Consider the following 19,762-nt stretch of genomic DNA (forward strand, 5'->3'; position numbering starts at 1 on the left):
TCTAGCCTTTCTATATGTATTTACTGTCTTCCACATGCAGCTGAACAACCTTTTTCAAATAAAATCTAACCAGAAATAGGTTTGAAAAATGGAAATAGGTTTGAAGTATCATCCTTTGAGCATTTACTACAAAGTAACCACAATACAGAACAAAATACTGCTATGCTCTTTTTTTTTTTGGCCCTGTAACGTCACATTTTGCTTGAAAACTGATTCAAAAGATATTTCTTTCTTAAAGTCCATATATTTTACACAAAGACTTTCTGTTAAAATTCATCTGTCTATCTGACCCCCTCCTTCCCCCAAATGCACACAGACAGACATAGTCATTAAAGGATTGGCTGAACAAGATCTCCTTTCTTTTCTGACGGGGGCTCCTCTAACAAAGGACCTCGGAAAGTAGTCTTTATTGTTAGGCACTGAGTGATGCAATCTTTTATGGCAGTGAAGATTTAGGATCCACTTCCTCTGTGTCCTGACAAATAGTCACATCTCTTATCCACACTGTATTAGCATTATCCTACCCTCTGTTTTTGACAAACTGTTACAGCTTGTATTGATTTTAAGTCCAGCAGGAACCCCTCTGAGCACCTAGTACGAGCTCCACCATACCCAAAAGGTAGTTTTCTATCCATAACATGTGTTAAACCCATAACCTCTGGCGTAACAACAGCAAAAGGGAAAGGTAAAAGCACCTCCAGCCTCGGGGCTTGCCACAGCTCCCCAGGAACAACCAATCTGGCCAGGAGCTCACTCCTTTCCCTGATGCAAGCCCCTGTCTCCTCTCACCAGCAAAAGTCCACTGGGTGCAGGAGGCAGAAGGATCTCCAGCAGAATAACTACAGTTGCTGGTGCAAGGTGAAGGTCAGCCTGCCAGCTCAGGGAAGGCTGGTCAGTGAGACCGCAGCACGAGGGGAAAAGAGGCTGGACTTGGCTGAAGGAAGATGTTGGGCAAAAAGAGTCATCTTTAAGTGAGAGGAGACGTTACGATGAAGCCTGTGGAAGGGAAGGGACTTGGTACAGGGGAGGCTGGGGAAGGGCACCAGGGACTGAAGGAGAGTGAGGGCAGAGGAGATACGGGCACTAGGAGAGGAGTGACATAAAGCAAGGTGTGGCAGATGGACCACAGGCAGGAGATCTGGAGAGGGACCTGCTTAGGACAGCAGTAATGGGGAACTATGAGGCCAAGATGGGAGTTGACTTTACAGGACTGTTTTAGGGACCATGACAGTGCAGGGTGAATGGTTGGACTCGATCTTGAGGGTCTCTTCCAACCAGATGATTCTATGATTCTATGAAGAGGAGAAAGTAGTTGCACCATGCAAGGGAAACTGCTTCTGGCTTTGCCTGAATACCCCTGCACTTGCTGTTCAGGGCATGGCTGATTGATACTTCACTTGGAGTAGCTGTTTTTCTGTAGTGTGTTAAAGAAAACAGGCAAGTAAGACTTGGTATCATCCCATCTATCTTGTGTCAATGAAGAAATGTTCCCTACCATGTAAGCAGGGAAGAGGAGATAGAGCGGCAGAGAGAGCAGTGCACATGTGCGAGCAAGGCATCGTGATAAGAAACAACCTAATTACAGCTTATTTTGACATTACAAGTATTGACTGCTTAGGGACACAAATTTTAATCAAGTGTGGTAAAACACAACACCTTGGTGAGTTACCTACTGTTACACGATCTTACAGATCTTTGCCTCTAGTTTAAGCAATAATGCTTAATAATGCTTAATTATTTAAGCAATAATGCTTAATAATGTCCAGGATGGACACAGAGAAGCCCCTTCCAGATGCAGCTCAGAGGAGCTGAATTCTGCACTGATGGGTGTTCGGAGGACACTGTCCCTTTCCACTCACTGTAGAAGGCAGCTCATATCATCCTTATGAGACTAAAATCGGCCTGTGCGAATACCTGCCTGTAGTAAAATGCCATACAAAATAATTTTCTCTATCTAGATATTTGAATTCCTCAATTAAATGGAAGCAAGGCTAAGAGAAATGATGTGCTTACGGAGGCATCTTTTGTCTACATTGCGATCAGTCACAGTATTTACTAGTGCTTTGGCACAGGGCTCCTTCCACACCTCTGTCAAGTTATCTAGAGGTGGGCTGGGAAGGTATTTCACAATAAATGCAAACAGGTCATAAGGCCAGGACTTCCAAAAGAGCAAACGTCACCTGCATGAAGCCAATGAGGCCATTATTTTCCAATTTTCCAGTATTCATAAACAAGTACAGTGTGATACTACGCTCACACTCATGAAAAAGTATATCAAATCCTGACATTATTTTTTAAAGAAAGTATAAAGTTGAATTTAAGTGATTAATTGTTGTTGCTGAGGCAACTGATGGCCAGATAAAGCTGGTGCAAATTACATGACAACAGGCTGAAAGGAATAAATAGTCTGTAACTACAAAATGGAGCTGATTCTTCACACGGGATAATCTTCTCAACTGCACGACTTTTGAATTCGTCAGTGTTGGGCAATTTTTTCAGCATGCAAGCAGCTCCATTACTTCCTCAAGTATATTTTGCTTTTCAGTCATGCATCCTATGACACAGTTTTATAAAACAGAAAATCAGGTTCTTTCCATAACTTATTATGCTGTCAGCTGCCTTCAGAAAGAGTCATGATTTATTTATTTTTCCAGCACAGTCTAATGTGTCTAACCTGTTTTTAGAAATGAAAGAAAGAACAATTTTAGATAATAATTTGGTTATTCAGACATACTTTACATTATCTTTGCAGTAAAAGAAAAGATAATCTTTTTCATAGGCTTCCATGATTCTGAATATGGCATCTATGGCAGGGGGGTTGGAACTAGATGATCTTTGAGGTCCCTTCCAACCCAAACCGTTCTATGATTCTATGATATAGAAATAAGATACATATTATATTTGCATTCACAAGAATATTAAAGTCTCCTCTGCTTCAACAATACTGTTTTGCTAAGTACTGCTAATGACAAATTTCCAGCAATTTTTTTTTATTAACAGAAAATTTTTTTGCTACACAAAATTATTTTTGACAAAAAATAAAATCCAATGAACATTTCTCAGAAGTTGGTTGAAATTTTGCTTTTAGTAGTGAAGTATATTAGAATCAATTCCAGTTTGCAAAAACATCACTGAAATTTGCTTTCTTCCTTTTTGCTGACAGCTTTAGCAGAAAACTGCCTTCTCATTACAAACATGGCTAAAGCTCTAATAAGGAAAACATTCTAATCCACATACTGAGGGCAAACTAGGGCAAAAGATGTGCTTGCAAAGTGGTTTGGGATCAATCGCTTTAAAAGAGCTTCAAAAATCAAAAACTTTATTGAAAATTGTTGTTGGGTTTTGGTTTTGTTTTTTTTAAACTGGCCTAATTTAGTAGGCGCAGTAGTGTGGTTTATTACTAGCAGTCAAACTACCGCTTGACATTAGAAGCTTTTGTTTGGGTAAACTGCAGTTTTGTTGACTATCTAACATCTGTCAGGGCCTAACAAGCTAACCAAGTGTTGACTTTACATTGTACAAAACCACAGTTCTGCATTAAGCATTGTGAAACGTGATATTTTATGCCATTTCCAATCATTTTTTTTTAATGTTACAAAAATGAAAACTAAAACACTAGAGCAAAACTATTATTTCATATCTTCCTGTTCATAACATAACTTCAGTTGTTTACTGACCAAGAAGACCAGGTAACAGCCCCAGATATCCAGGTTTACCTACAGCCATCATCAAAGAGAACCACACAGGCTACCTACGGATGAAACAAGGTGAGGGTGATTGCTGTTGCCCCGGTCTCCCATCCTAGCCATGCCCTGACTTTATCAGGGGAGGAGGTGCAAGTGCCAAGCCCTCCCTTGCCCTGCTCCCTCCCAACCCACCCCATCCATAGGAAAGGAAAGCCAGGTGACTTGAGCCGGGCAGGAACGGCAACAGGACTCCCACCTCTGCAAGCAGAGGACCTGCCAAGAGATAGCATGGGGCACACACACCTTGCTCTCCCAAATAAGAGAAGGCACAGCTAGAAAAATTGCTTGAAGCCTACTGAAGGCACTGTGCAGTGATGCGCCTGACCTTATTTCTTGCTGAGAATGTTCCTCCCTCATCAGTTCCACCACGCTTGTCTGACGTTTCTTTTTTTGCCGTGTCTAATACAGATAACAAGTTACTTGAGGCAGGGAGCTGTCGAGTGCGGTATAGCTCATCTGCAAAGGGCCTGGCACGCTGTGCAGCACCATACCCAATAACAAAAATAGCGCAAAGCAGATGACCAGCCTTTAAAACAAATATAGTTTTGTTTACTCATAGCTTACTAACTTACTAGTTCATTGCCTAATGTGTTATTAGCAACACACTTTCAAAATCAGGCTTTGACCCTCAAAAAATTCCTTTCTAAAGGTATAAATAGCACAAAGTAAGTTTTTTTCCTCCCTAACTATTTCATGAATGCAATGGCAATTTTCAAAGCCTGAGATCTCTGGTATTAATGATGCTATAAGATTAAATCTAATACTTTAAATAACTTCTTCCCGAGTACTTCACAACTCTGTTAAATCACAGTCAGTGCAGCTGCCTGTGGTGTGCTCCAAGCTCAATGGGATGAAGGGACCCTGATGGCGAGTACGGCCCTCGCAGACCTGGACAGGCTGTAGGGCAAGATCTGTGCGGGGGAAGGCTCTGCAAAGCCCCAGCACAGCACCCAGCATGGCCCAAGCTCCCTGCACAAGACAGAGCTGCACACACGGCAGGAACTGAGCAGAGCTGTGGGCCTTCCACTTCTTGACACGTAAGCGAAGCTTGTGAGTCCCCACAGAGGCTAAGGAACAAAACCAGCCCCTATACGGCTACTCCACAACTGATCTGCTGCCAGGAGCAGGTTAGGAAAGAGTGAAGCGTGGGTGTACAAGTTGTCTTGCTTCCTTTTCTTCCATATGTATCTTTAAACCTGAATACTACATAATGCATTTCCTCCTATTGAATGTCAAGGGGCTAACTCACTATACCAGCCATGCATCACATCTCACATGTCCTGGAGACTCCCAGAGCGGCTGTCAAACCAGCAAGGCTGCTAGTCCAGGGCAGTGGTGGTAACGAGTGAGCAGGAAGGCTCCTCTCTCGTACCACTGCCTGCTCCTGCCTTCCTTCTCAGGCACCATATACACTGGAGAGCCACCAGCGAAATCGCAAATCAGGCAATGTCCACGTGCAAAAAGTCAGGAGCTACTTGATGGGAAAGGATGGGAGAGGAACTCCTGAGGGAATGTCGGGGAAAAGGAGGGGCTTCTCTGCAATGCAAGTGCCAAACGGCAACACCCAGATCCCTTCCTGCCTTGGCAGCTGCACGTCGGGACTGTGTCAATTACCTGTATTTCCCTTCAAACCACTCTTGGATCTCTCCGAATTCTCGCCCTCCTTAGGGGAAAAAAATTTAAATCCTGTCTGTTCTCACCAGCTCTGATAAGAGTTCCCTATAGCACCATATAAATGTCAGGCAGAGTCTTTACTGAATTCAGTCCTAGACCATTACACTAAGAACCGTAGGGGAGGTGAGAGGGTGTTTCAAAAAAACGTCAAATAAAGCCCGGAGTAATTGTTCTGTTTCCATGTTTTAAAAGGAAGGTGACAGTGACAGAATGCAGGAAAGTTTGCTCTTGATTTTCTGAAGGCTAGATGGGAACTGTTTGTACTACTTTAACTTAGATACATGCAAAATTAGCATAATATTTAATGCATACTTTCACTCTCCTGATACAAAATGCATGGCAGCTCTCTGTGCCATCCAGCTTTTACCGGACCTTTTTAATTCCCTGTTAGATCTTCAAAAAATGTAAACAATTGCTTTGAAAAACACCTCCACCTGCCACATTGAAATAATTCATCTTCTGTCTTCACACAACAACAGAGAGAAGCTGTTTCTATTAATATTCCACTCCTGCTCTAGGCTGTATGCTCTCAAAGCAATTCAGGTATACTCTTTTCAAAGGAACTGACTGTGAAGCAATGATGGCACTGAAGTCAGAAGCAGATCGCAATGTCCTTGAAAGGTAAGTACAGCATGAGCTAGCCATAAGAAACACTGAAGAGACTCAGCAGAAGGAAATTAAGAAAGTATACAATGAGAAAGCTGGGAATGCTATGTGTTGGCTTGTATTTTTTTCTTACCTTTACTTCATAAACTACTTCACAAGTGGGTTGTCTGATGTGGAAATGACCATTCTTTTCTGTAAACTGCTGACACCATTTCGAACACCACCAACAACTTGAATGGCTTCATCTTGCTCTCTCCACTGCACTCAGATGCTCTTTGCTTCTCTTTACCTTCAAATCTCTAGTATCAGAATTCCAAAGTACATCCCACAGGTCACTTGCAGCCTCAGCAGCTTTTGCACAGAATCTAGAACGGGCACTTTGGACTGTGGCTGTCCTCAATAAAACCAGCTGTGCCAGGATCACAGCAAATGTCTGGGTCCTGAGCAGACTGGAGCTGTCTCATAATTAGAGCTTGGCATCTACTCAAGCATGAATTAAGCAATGCTGATGAATTTTCACCACTCTTGTGATTCTGTATATGTAGGTCATATTCCATCACAACTATTATACATAAAGCTATTGTGTTTCAGACATTGTATTATGGGGGCCCCAGCTCCATGTCCCACTAAATGACTATCTATGAGCAAAACATCCAGAAAATATTTCTATACCACCTCGTTTCTGCCAGCTCTCTATACTTATCCAAGTTGCACAACCAAACATACCTGTTTTGCTTCCTTATCTCATCTTTCTTCTTCTCATCTCTTCTTCCAATGTCCAATAGTCCTCAAAGTAAGCTGGGAAAACACCTCCCTCAAACACAAACGTGCTTTTTTCTCTACTTTGTTTCACTGAATGTTTGTGTGGGAGCTTTTATTTTGTTCTGAAGTATTTTTACAAGAATAGACCACTTTATATAAATGTTCTTTGCCATTACAAATACACCGAATGTCTGAGTAAAATGTGTCAAAAAAGCGAAATGCTAAGGAAAGAAAGCATCAAGCTGCCTTTGTTAAATCCATTGAGTAGTAACAACCAAGCTACAGACTCGGCTGGAAGCTGAAAACAAAACCCAGGAGAAGAATTACTTTGTGTCTGGAGAGAGGAGTATATGTTATATGGCAGCAGGAGGGGCCAAGATGGGCGAGTTTTGCCCTGCCGCACAGCAGGCACCTGCCTGAGAGTTCGGGCACTTCTTAGAGGCAAGCAGGGAATCGGACAAACCCACTCTCAGTTTTCATCTCTCCACGTGAATTCACCAAATGAGTCTTTCATTCTTCACTGCAGTAAATTTGAAAGTTGAAAATGCTGAGATAGCGAAAACAGGGAATAATCAATTCAATTACAAATACTCAGTGGCAGCAAGATACAGAGCCGTAGGGAATGTTAAATTTTGGCAGGGCCTTTCCACAGCAGTTGCTTCAGGAGGCATCATGCCTGTAGTAACACATGCAAGGTAAACACAGGAAGAGGAAACACGAGTCACGCAGAACGCCGGTTTGTTTAGCATACTCCATAGGCCAAGGCTGGGTTTGCAAAGCTGCTGTTAAAGCACAAGCATGTGGCACAAGGTAACCTCGACCAACTGGGTAAGTAACATGGGGTAACATGAGGCGACAACCAGCAGCCCAGGACAAAATAGTGACCAAAGAAAATCAGTTTGCCCAGCCCAGAAGCCAGACACAGAAATGTTTACAGAAAGGCTGAAATTTATCGTTTGACATTTTTATTAACAAAGGTTGTAGCCTGAAGAATCATTTTTAAAATCAGCTATGTGTATTCTCATCATTCTCTGTTTATATTGGTTATCCTGCTGTTTCATACGCAGAGCCACCTTCCCTTTAAATTCATCAGGCTGTAGGCAGGATTTGAAAGAAAAGGAAGATATATTTCTGGCTCAACACGAATTGAGACTATAAAAGAACTAGGACAGTCACTGCTTGGTGCAAATTTTCTGTCTGCTACATGAAGTGCTGAAGACAGACTTTTAGTAAGACCGCACTTAGCAAATGCCTCAAGCACATTAAGGGGGACAGCACTTACACCCCTGAAGTAACAGCCCAGGTGGAAAGCGAAGGCCTACCTATCACACAGCAGTGCAGTTCCCAACTCACCAATTTGCCCAGATTATCAATTTTAACAAGTCAGACTGCTGCCAAACAGCATTACACACCTACATCCTCAAAACCAGGCAGTATCCCGCTGCGCTGTGCCGTACTAGCTTGTCACCATTTGAGCAGCACGTTCTGCCAGGAAGCCTTCTTCCCCTGTGCCCTCAAAGGGATTCAACTGCCTAAGGCCCCGTTGTACTGGCTCCTCCCAAGCTCAAACACCATCAGCCTTCACATGAAGATAAAAACATTTTGGGATTGGTATCACCAGGCTTCTCCATTTCCGTTTACTCTCATGCTGAAACTCGCAGTCAGTCCCACCTTTTGGGTGACCAAGTTTAACGTCTCTCCATCACAGCACAGGATTCATTGTGCCTGACTCCCTGCTGCTCCAGGAAACCATGCAGGAAGCCCAACAGCCAGCTCCATGCTCCTGGTACACCACAACCCAAACAGCACTTCCCATCAGTCATCAAGAAATTCAAAGCATCAGTACAAAACCTCAAGAGCCACAGAAAGATGAGCAACGACAGATTGAGGATATAACTAATATCCAAGACTGCTGTAAGTGAGGCCATCTATTGTCTGAAACTGCCCAGACTGTGCAGTAAGTCAACCTCCAAGACGATCCCGTTTCTACCTACACCCAGGACTGTATGCTTATGCTCACTGTTCCAAAAGGCTTGAGCTGGCTGCAGTCACAGTGCTGTTAAGGGCAGTGTTAAAGGCTGGACTACCAGTTTGCCTCAACAACAATGCCTACATTCCTTCGTGCGGTGAGCCAGGTGGCTTATGCTCAAACTATGCAGCTATGGGCATAACTGGAGAATGTACATGAGGTCAAAATATCTACATGGTATTGCAGGCTTACCTCAAGAGACCTACAAGTGATTAATCCATATAAAAGCATCCAAGATCATGTCCTTTTTGTCTGAAATAAAAGTTTATCTGGCTGATATTTAGTAGGACAAGACAAAAGAAACAATGAAACAAAATGAAAATGGTTTTGCCAGATACTGTAAAACAGCAGGCTCAAACTTCCAGCTGAAATGCATTGTTTCAGACACTGAGAACCTTAAGAAGTTGTTGGGCAGACTCAGAAACAAGGAAATCGCAAATCTCTTCTGTAGCTCACTTGATCTGCTTCGTTAAAGCAAAAGGTGAGTGACTCAAACGCCTCCTGCTCCCTGGGTTTGCTCGACACGTCAGCTTAGAGCAAACACCTTGATGACATCGCAGCCTGTGTTCGGTATCACATCCCTGTCCCCGCGCCGTGCGGTTCCTTTTCTGCAGAAGTTCCCTGTTACTTGATATGCCTGATGTAATCCTGCAGCTTGGCTCTCTGCGGTTGTAAGCGTGGCAGGCAGCTGTGCCAGGCGCTCTTGCCAAGAAAGTATTCTGAGTCACTATGATAATAAAAATGCATCCAAGGAAGAGGCTTTTTTCTTCTTTAATATTACTAAGTATATAAGTCCAGGCAGGGCTTTCCTGGCTCTCCAAGCTTTAAGTACATATACTCAAAGTCCATAAAGCCACTCCAAATGTACCATCGTTTACTGTTTAATGCCTATTTTGCCCAAATCACCTGCTTGTCTCTTGAAAGACATCCACACAGATTACAATTTTCCTACTGCTGCAGTTCAGCAACTGCAACTGAAATCAGTGAGGGACTGGAGTAGATGATATGATAAGCGAAGTCATTATCGTTGACAGTCTCAAAAAGAAGTGCACATGGATATAAAGTCAAGTGGGCATTTTCTTTTTTTTTTCTTTTCATTGTATGTAAAAAAAGAAAAAACCCTACTGAGTAGAAATGTTTTGGGATGCAATTTTTAAGCGACAATAGTTTGGTTAAAAATCAAATTTAATCAACCTTAATGTTGATCAAAATATTTTTCCTCGGATTACCAAAAAGGCAACTGTCTAGTAACGACAAGACTGCTGCCAACTCTGAACCTTACTCTCACCAGTTTCACTAGATCCACCTGTTTCAGTAGCAAAATAAAGATTTTGGTTGAGGCCAGAATATACTAAGAAACAGACGCCATGTAGGTGCACGCAGAAGCCATAACAGTATATGCTCATAGAAAACATGAACAATCCACTCCTAATTGCTTAATTGTGTCTGTTCAATTGCAGCTGCCACCCTTATTCCTGAAATTTTAAACCCCATGACAGGAAGAGCATGCCTGCTCTATACCCTATGCCCTGGGAAATCAGAGGCATCCATCACGGCTAAGTTCAACATGGGAGCAGGAGAGCTGAAACGCAGGGCCAGCAAGCTAATACCAGACAGACGCATCCCCCACTACCATTAAATGCCACCTGGCTGCAGTGGATGCACCAACAACCTGCTGATTTCAGAGCTCTTGGCTGGATGTCTGCAACTCCACCAGCTACACAGAAAGCTGACAAGGTTGCCAAATAGTAATTTGATGCCCTTCACACTCAGACCTGCCTGCCAAATTAACACGCGCACACAGAGCACTCTGCCACATGGAGAAAGATTTGAGTTCCCGAACTAGAAAATCAGGTGAACCGAGAACAGATGCTACAAGGGGAAGAAAGAGCAGGCAAGCTCACAAGAGAGTAGGCATGGGGAGGACACACAGAACAGGTCCTTCCAGCTGCCCACAACTTGATAACACCCCTTCAGTGTGTCTGAGGGTGTCCTCATTGCTCCTTCCAGTAAGCCAACTCTTTCCAGTGATGCTAGGCACTCGGGGCGGGGGTGGGGGGTGGGGGGGTGGTATGTGAGTCCATTCCTCCTACATCTGTTCCTAATTTGTCAAGACAGGTGAACCAGCCTTGAGAACTTCAAAACCCTGCCTGTCAAGAAGACAAAGCCAGTGAAACGAAGTGTAAAGTTTTGGCCTAAATTGTGAATACGACAGAAAATCCAGAGCTACTGAAAACTGACTGAAATGGCTAAGGGGATGCTACCTGTACTTAAAACACTAGCACAGCATACGTATTTACTAAGGAACTACACACCTGTTTATCTTCTTTGATTTGCAGATGTTTCTTCTTTTTGCAGAGTGCCAAAACTTTGTTTGAGGAGAGGAAACAGATGGTAGCTGTAGTAGTGGCACCATTCCAATGTGGAAAGAAACGACTAGTGGGGCTACCGCAGGCTTAAGGCTGGGAATATCAGATCTGTATTGTCCATTTGCATGAATTAGATGTCTAACACCATCACTGCAAGGCTTCCAAGCTCAGTGTCAATGCAAATGTTAAGTAGTGACCGGCAGAAGGAGCTGGTGCCTTAATGTCCTTTCTGCATCTGTCAGAGCAAATGGAGTCCTAAGCAGAAAATCCATGGCAGAGAGTAATATGGACAATGTATGAGGTCCCAGACTAGAACTGTTTATAACCTGGGACTTCAACCTCTGAGCTACTGTTCCACGAGAAGGGGAAGTTCTGCCCACAAACAGTAATTTCTGGAAGAGAATCTAAGTTAACACAGCAACAGAACTGAAAAGGAGGAAGAAAAGTAAAAACTATGGCCAAATGAACAGAAATGACACAATTATCTGTCAAAAAAATATTCAGGGACAAACTTAGGATTAATTTTTTTAATATCAATAATCATGTCACAGTTTTCATGAAAAAAACCCCACAATTATAATGGAAAAAAAACTTAGGTAGAAATACAGAATTTCTTTAAATTGCTTCTGCTTTGTTTTAAGGATTTCTGAGAAAACAGGGAAAGCAATAGTCTGGTCATCCAAGTCCAGGAGGCCGTTTCATAGAAGGGAAGTGTCCGGGAGGAATGAGGAGCAAATGTGTGTGGGAAAACCGAGGAAGATGCCATGGCAGCACTCTTATTAGCCGTTTGAAGAGGGCAGGGGACAAGCTCATTTTGAACTGTGGAGCAGGAGTCAGAGAAGGAATACAAAGAGGATGATACTGTTAAACTAGAGAGAAAGATCTTTACGACCATAATAGCTAAATATCACTGGAAGCAGAGGATGATAATGTATCTGTGAGGTGTTGGAGGAGGGTGGTAAGACTTTGGAATAAACTGCCCAGAGAAGTTGTGGATGCCCCCTCCCTGGAGGTGTTCAAGGCCAGGTTGGACGGAGCCTTGAGTAGCCTGGTCTAGTTGAGAGGCGTCCCTGCCCATGACAGGGAGGTTGGATTAGATGATCTCTAAGGTCCCTTCCAGCCTATGCCATTCTATGATTCTATGATTCTATGATAAAGCAAAGGTGAGCAAGATGAGAAATAATTTGCTAGAGAAAATTTGATGAGAAATAAGACTTGCTAGAGAAAGCTGTCCAGATTCGTAAACGTAGCAGAGGAAGGCACTCGACGGATCCTGTAGAAGGTCACACGTTCATGAGGGAGTAAGGAAAGAGAGGTCAGTAATTTACCATGGGGGTCGGGAGTGTGAGTAAATCCGAATTTAGACAGAGTAAAGGGAGCAGAAGGATCACTGAGGAAAGTGCTAGCGTGGCCACATTGTACAAGTAGCCCAGAAAGGCTGTGTCAGCACCAGACTGACACGGGGGACTTGCTAATAAGAGAGCAGCCAGAGGTGGAAGGGCTGTCATGGTAAAACAGAAAAATATTACAGGCTGCAACTTAGATTTACCATACCTACCGTTAGGCATTGGGGAGATACTAGATTAGAAGCTGAGCTACTCCAGGCTTTGCCATCACGAGAAGGACAAGTACACCTCAGAAAGTGGAAGGATTTCCCTTCTGAATGTGCTCCCTTGTCCTGGTTTCAGCTGGGACAGAGTTAGTTCTTCTTTTTGACAGCTAGAAAAGGTCTGTGTACTGGTTTTAGTCTCGGACTCATGAGAAGAATGTTGATAACGCACTGAGACCTCAAGGACTTTTCAGCTTCCCATGTTTTGCCAGTGTGTAGGAGCACAACAGGCTGGGGGGGAGCATGGCCGGGACAAAGGGCCCACAACTCCCCTTATGATTTGAACTTAGGCTTAGGATTGAGGGCTAAATTGGCCAATGGAATATTCCATATCATGCAACGTCATGCCCAGTATATAGACAAGGGCTGACGAGAAAGGGACTCTGTTCCAAGGACTCGCTCTCTCGTATTCTCAAAGTGCTCTCTCTCTCATTCTCTTTTTGGGCCTCTCACTCATCCAGGATTGTGGTATCAGGACTTACCTGTTTCGGGATCATTAGCTGGGACGGGACAGGCGCCAATCACCAGGTGGTGAGCAATTACACTGTGCATCACTTGTTTGTATATGATTATCATTATACACATTATTATTATTATTATTATTATTATTATTATTGTTGTTGTTGTTGTTGTTGTTGTTGTTGTTGTTGTTGTTGTTGTTGTTGTTGTTTAATTGTTCTTATCTCAACCCAGGGTCTCTTTCCCGTTTTCCCTTTTAATTATCTTCCTCATCCGCTGCGGGTGGAGGAGGGTGAGCCAGAGGCTGTGTGGCCTTTAGTTGCTGGGGTTAAACTGTGACACATCTTCTCTCTTTTCAGTGCACATGGATTTTAGGGGAATTCCTCTTCCCTAATTGACTTAGATGCGTAAAACTACCTGGGATGAATCTCAGCGTGTCTGCAATATGGTAGAATCGTTTAGGTTGGAAAAGACCTTTAAGATCATTGAGTCCAACTGTTAACCTAGCACTGTCAAGTCCACCACTAAACCATGTCCCTAAGCATCATATCTACACATCTTTTAAATACCTACAGGGATGGTGACTCCACCACTTCTCTGGGCAGCCTGTTCCAATGCTTGACAACCCTTTCAGTGAAGAAATTTTTCCTAATATCCAATCTAAACCTCCCTTGGTGCAACTTGAGGGCATTTCCTCTTGTCCTACCGCTTGTTACCTGGAAAAAGAGTCTGACAGCCACCTTGCTACAACCTCCTTTCAGGTAGTTGTAGAGAGTGATAAAGTCTCTCTCCCTTCAGCCTCCTTTTCTTCAGACTAAACAACCCCAGTTCCCTCAGCTGCTCCTCATAAGACTTGCTCTCCAGACCCTTTACCAACTTTGTTGCCCTTCTTTGGACACGCTCCAGCACCTCAGTGTCTTTCTTGTAGTGAGAGGCCCAAAACTGAACACAGTATTTGAGGTGCAGCCTCACCAGTGCCAAGTACAGAGGGATGATCACTTCCCTAGTTTTGCTGGCCACACTATTTCTAATACGAGCCAGGATGCTGTTGGCCTTCTTGGCCACCTAGGCACACTGCTGGCTCATGTTCAGACAGCTATCGACCAATACTCCCAGGACCTTTTCCGCTGGGCAGATTTCCAGCCACTCTTCCTCAAGCCTCCAGCATTGCACGGGGCCTTGAGTGCAAGACCCAACACTTAGACTTGTTGAATCTCATAGAGCTGGCCTTGGCCCATCAATCCAGCCTGTCCAGATCCATCTGTAGAGCCTTCCTACCCTCAAGCAGATCAACGCTTGATAAAAGATATTAAACAGATCTGGCCCCACTACTGAGCCCTGGGGAACACCACTTGTGACCAGTCACCAACTGGATTTAACTCCACTCCCCACAACTCATTGGGCCCAGCAAACCAGTCAGTTTTTTACCCAGTGAAGAGGACGCCTGTCTAAGCTATGAGCAGCCAGTTTCTCCAGGAAAATGATGTGGGAAATGGTGTCAAAAGCTTTACTAAAGTCTAGACAGACAACATCCACAGCCTATCTCTCATCCACTAAGCAGGACAAGTTGTCATAGAAGGAGATCAGGTTAGTCAAGCAGGACCTGCCTTTCATAAACCCATGCTGACTGGGCCTGATCACCTGGTTGTCCTGTACATGCTGTGTGATGGCACTCAAGATGATCTGCTCCATAATCTTCCCTGGCACTGAGGTCAAATTGTCAGGCCTGTAGTTCCCCGGATTCTCCTTCCAGCTCTTCTTGTAGATGGGTATCACATCTGCTAACTTCCAGTCAACTGGGACCTCTCCAGTTAGCCAGGACTGCTGATGATGGAAATCATCATGGATGATTCCATAAATGATGGAAAGTGGCTTGGTAAGCACTTCTGCCAGCTCGTTCAGTATCCTTGAGTGGATCCCATCTGGCCCCATAGACTAAGTGGTGTAGCAGGTCACTAACCATTTCATGCTGGATTATGGGGACTTCATTCTGCTCCCCACCCCTGTCTTCCAGCTCAGGGGGCTGGGTACCCAGAGAACTGGTTTTCCTACTAAAGACTATGGCAAAGAAGGCATTAAGTACCTCAGTCTTTTCCTCATCTTTTATCACTATGCTTCCCCCCACACCCAATAAAGGATGGAGATTCTCCTTTACCTTCCTTTTGTTGCTTATGTATTTATAGAAACATTTTTAATTGTCTTTTACAGCAGTAACCAGATTAAGTCCTAGTTGGGCTTTGGCCCTTCTAATTTTCTCCCTGCACAACCTCATGACATTTTTGTAGTCCTCCTGAGTTGCCTGCCCCCTCTTTCAGAAGTCATAAACTCTTTTTTTTTTCCTGAGTTCCATGCAAAGCTCTCAGGGTTCAGCCAGGCCGGTCTTCTTCCATGCTGGCTTGTCTTTTGGCACATGGGAATGGCCTGGGTAGTTCAGAAAAACAAGCAAAGGAGGATGAATAGCGTCTTCTTTTGTAGGAATAGTCCTACAAAGGAAAAAATCCCTTGATGCCTGAAGGTGGATAGCTGCAGGGCAGCCAGGGGAACCTTTGCATTTCAATTACTCCCGAGCAGGGAGCTATTGAAAAATGGGCTTGGAAAAAATCCTGCATGTGATCTTGGGCTGTTAAGGAAATCTCTGCTTACAAAAGGTTTCTGAGTCTACAGCTTTGTGAAGCCAGACAGATAATTCGACCCAGGGGCAGAGTATAGCCCAAGAATGGGAGACAGCAACAGAGAAATGGTCCAAGAAACCTGAAAGGAATGAGGAAAAGGAGGGGGAAGGAAAAAGGAAAACTGAAACAGTTACCTATAAGTACAACCACTGGCTGCAGAAAAGAGGTGCCTTTGGCTTGGGAACACCCACTCAGGGATTACAGAGAGGCAGAAAGAGAAAGAGAATGGGGAGGAGAGGGATCAGCTAAATCCCATGAACATGAAATTGGCAGTAAAGTAACAGCTGGTTTTTTTTGAAAAATACACAAGTTTAACAAGTGAAATATCAGCACACAGTCAGAGCCTTCTGGCAAGTGTGAAAACAGCACTCGGAGGTGCTGGTGGCTTACATGAAGGTCACAGTGTACCTACATCTGCACAGCTGAGAGACAGGCGCTGTCACAGGCAAACCTCCTGCCAGTCTGGAGGCTCCTTCCACTTCAATTCAGGAAGGAAAGACTCCCATATTCCCAACCAATTCTACCATGCATTATTAAAATACGTCTTGCCTCATAAAAACTACTGCAACAATTTTAAGGGAATGGAAAAAATAATGTACGAATTATTAAAATAAACTGTAAAAGACAGTATGCCCTAGCAAATATCAGGCAAGCTTTCTTCTTACTTAAACATTCAGAAAATCAAAACAGGCAATAAAACAAGCCTCCAAGCATTTAATAAAGAAATGTTTTGAAAATAGGAAGATAATCAGGGGAAAACTGCATCAGAAAAACAAAGGAGGAGAAAGCAGTACGTATGGTGACCTTTACTTGTAATTTAATGCTTGTTCTCATCAGATTAAGTCCTGTTTTCTCTCAAAAAAAAACGTTAGTAAGAAGGTAACATACCTACTTCCCCTATCCAGGAAAACTGCTGCAGCTAATCTGTCCGTTCCACATCTGTCATTTAACCTATCTGCTCATTGGACTACAGCATCAGCCATCTTGCTAATTATCTCCTTGTAACACATGGAAATTGAAAAAGCTGAAAAAGTCACCTTTAGGAAACAGAGGACCAGGGAAATGGGAAGAAAAAATCCAAGTTTTGATACTGCAATGAATAATTGCAAACCACCCATTTGCCTCAGATGACAAGAACATGCAAGACTTCTGACATCTGTCAACAGACTAAGAATAAAAGGCAAAAGAAACAGTGTCAAAGGATGCAAAAAACCCACCTCTTCTCTTTCCAGATAACTTTTTATTCCGAAATACGTTTACATCTCTGCATGAGCAACAGCCACGAAAACACTCCTAGATCTAATCACAGATCACCTTACTGTACACTGCTGTTCAGTTCTACTTTTGAATACATAAGCATTTACATTTTCAAGAAAATAAGAAAATCTCTCAGAAATGATAAGAAACTTTCTGCAATGCTAAAACCATTTTAGCAGATCTGCCACAATTTTAATCCATACATACAGGTGTAAATCTAACCACGAATTCAACTCTTCATTCTCAAGACAGTGCAATTTAGACCCACCCAAAATACTGGCTGCAGTGCCTTACAGTTAGCTGGGCTTCTCACCGCTTCATATGAGACACATTCTGCTAGACAAATCCGTAATTGCCCCCACTTCTTAGCTACAGCTGAGTCTGAGATAAAAAAAGGAATCGAGACCCATTTAGAGTATTTGACTGGGCTAGCAGCTACCCAAAGCTATTCAAGAGGACCTTCTAAAGCTTGCCTCATGAATATCTAAGCAGTAAAAATGTTAATTAGTGTTAATATAAACAAAAGTTGAACCTGGTGACAAAAGCTCTTAACGTTTTCTTTCCTATTAATGGGAACATGCATAAAGAACGCTAGTCAGACTACCAGGACTTTCGGTAAATCCTACAAAATCACTAACAGCAGCCACACAACACATTATTTAAGACCAGCAGCTCCTCCTACCAGCGCACTGGGAAACCGCATTTAATCTTTGCATCAATTCTTCTAGGGCCATTTCTTCAGCGTTCAGCCGGCGTCTCATTCTGTGATAAAACAAAAAGAATCCACAGCAAACATGCTCCCCCTGCTCCAAGAATGAAGGGGGGGGGAGGGCAAAAAACCCACCCCCAAACCAGACCACTACAGCAGCGCCTCGCAGCCCTGCATTTCAATCACTCCCCACGGATCCCCCTCGGCACAAAGGCAGGCAGGAGCCCACGTTCCCTCCTGGCAGCGCCCGGGTGAGGCGGGAGCTGCTTGAAGCCAGAGCCGTGAATGTCAATGACAGTAGGACAGCTTAGAACTTCTCTCCCCTCCTCCGCGTACGGGTTTGCTCGCAGTGGAGTCCTCAAACGCCAGAATCAAGGCGAAGCGCTGACGAGCCGACGTCTCGGCGTCTCTTCCAGCCCGCGGCGAGCGCTGGGAAGGGCTGCGCTCCGCCGGCAGCGCGGCGAAGGGTGGGCGAGCAGTCAGAGCTCGCAGAGCCCCCCCCATCCGCAGGCTTCGGGGAACGCCCGGCTCCTTCCCGCCTTCTCGCCAGCCCGCTGCAGGGCGAGTCGCTGCGGGGGAAAAGGCATTCCTGCTGACCGCGCCAAGGCCAGGCTGCTCCCACCCGCCCGCACGACGCCTTCACGTTCGGTTTGAAATGGTCATTTTTGAGGGCTGAGGACTTCACGTTTCCTTTAAACGCCAAGATCAGCCATTTTCTGGGGTATCTGGAGGAGCCCGATGGCTTCAATGTTGTGCCACAGCAGCCTCTGTAACTATTTCCCTTTCCCTTAGGCAAAGGGGTTTTAGAGTCAGGATTTGTGGACCCCACAAGGTGTATGGAGTATACACAAGGGAACTGCTGCAGGAGGTAACTAGGAAAAGCAAGTCTAACAGCTGGTAAACTTCCATTTGCTATAGAGGGTACATCATCACTGGAAAACTTTTAGGGATACAGAAAATCCTACAAGACTGAAAGCCATACAATGCCTCTCTGCATGAGTGCTCCTCCTCATTGATTGACAGTGCTTTTATACACACTCGTTTACAAGTTTTAAACTATGAGGCTTTTAACACTTTCCTTTTGCAAGATTACCTCGCTGACAACTATTTATTGGCATTATTGGCATGTTTTTGCCAATGGTCAGCTGAATTCTCCCAGTCTTCTATCCATCCTACTGGTTTTAGTTATGTCCTCTTGTATTTTAGCCATTAAAACAAATAAATGGCTATCTACGGCTAAAAGAAAATGGGATGTTTTCCTGTATGCTTAAAAGGACTACACTGTGTTATCTGGGATAAAGATTCTTTTCTACAGATTACATCCAGCAGGCAAAAAGCAGCAGTCCTTTCCGGAAAATACGTGGATATCTATGACAACTTGTTCATAACTCTTAACAACAACATTAAGGGAGGGCATGAACTGAAAAAAAAAAAAAATTAACAGGACCCATCAATCTATCTGGGCTTCCTCGGTCAATAAAATTAATTGAGATCATATTTAAATATTCATCTATAAAAATCATTTCCACTTCAACTATGACTGGCCTACAGCAGCTCCATGCAGTATATATGGCTAGAGTCATACATATTTCCATTTCTATATTAACAGAAATGAAAAAATTAAGTCTTCAGTCAAGCTTTTCCATAACAAAGTATTACCATGGAAATACAGCACCTATAGGAACTTTAAATGTAAAGAGTATTTTGTTAGTATCTGACTGCCATTTAAGATTGCATTTTTGCAAAGGAACAAGTGATCTGCAGCAGGACCACGACCACGAGGTCAGGCTCTGGCCACTCAGGTGGTGAACCAGGAGCAAAATGAACTAGAAAAGGCATGCAAGTCCATGGGTGCGTATGGATAGCTGAG

At 43.7% G+C, this 19,762-nt stretch overlaps 1 protein-coding gene across 4 annotated transcripts in view; it reads right to left on the reverse strand.

Moving 5' to 3' along the window:
- Positions 1-19,762, reverse strand: part of MCF2L (MCF.2 cell line derived transforming sequence like) — a 168,206-nt gene that overhangs the window by 114,479 nt on the left and 33,965 nt on the right. Inside the window, exon 1 of one of the 4 annotated variants that reach the window (XM_086610775.1) lies at positions 17,866-17,944. The exons of the other annotated variants lie outside the window; for them this stretch is intronic. Coding sequence (XP_086466901.1) covers positions 17,866-17,944 — 79 coding nt within the window. Of the gene's footprint in view, positions 1-17,865; positions 17,945-19,762 lie in introns of those variants that run through there. 4 annotated transcript variants of the gene reach the window in all.

The sequence above is a fragment of the Tauraco erythrolophus genome, chromosome 1 (assembly GCF_009769465.1).
Source record: "Tauraco erythrolophus isolate bTauEry1 chromosome 1, bTauEry1.pri, whole genome shotgun sequence".
Lineage (NCBI taxonomy): Eukaryota > Metazoa > Chordata > Aves > Musophagiformes > Musophagidae > Tauraco > Tauraco erythrolophus.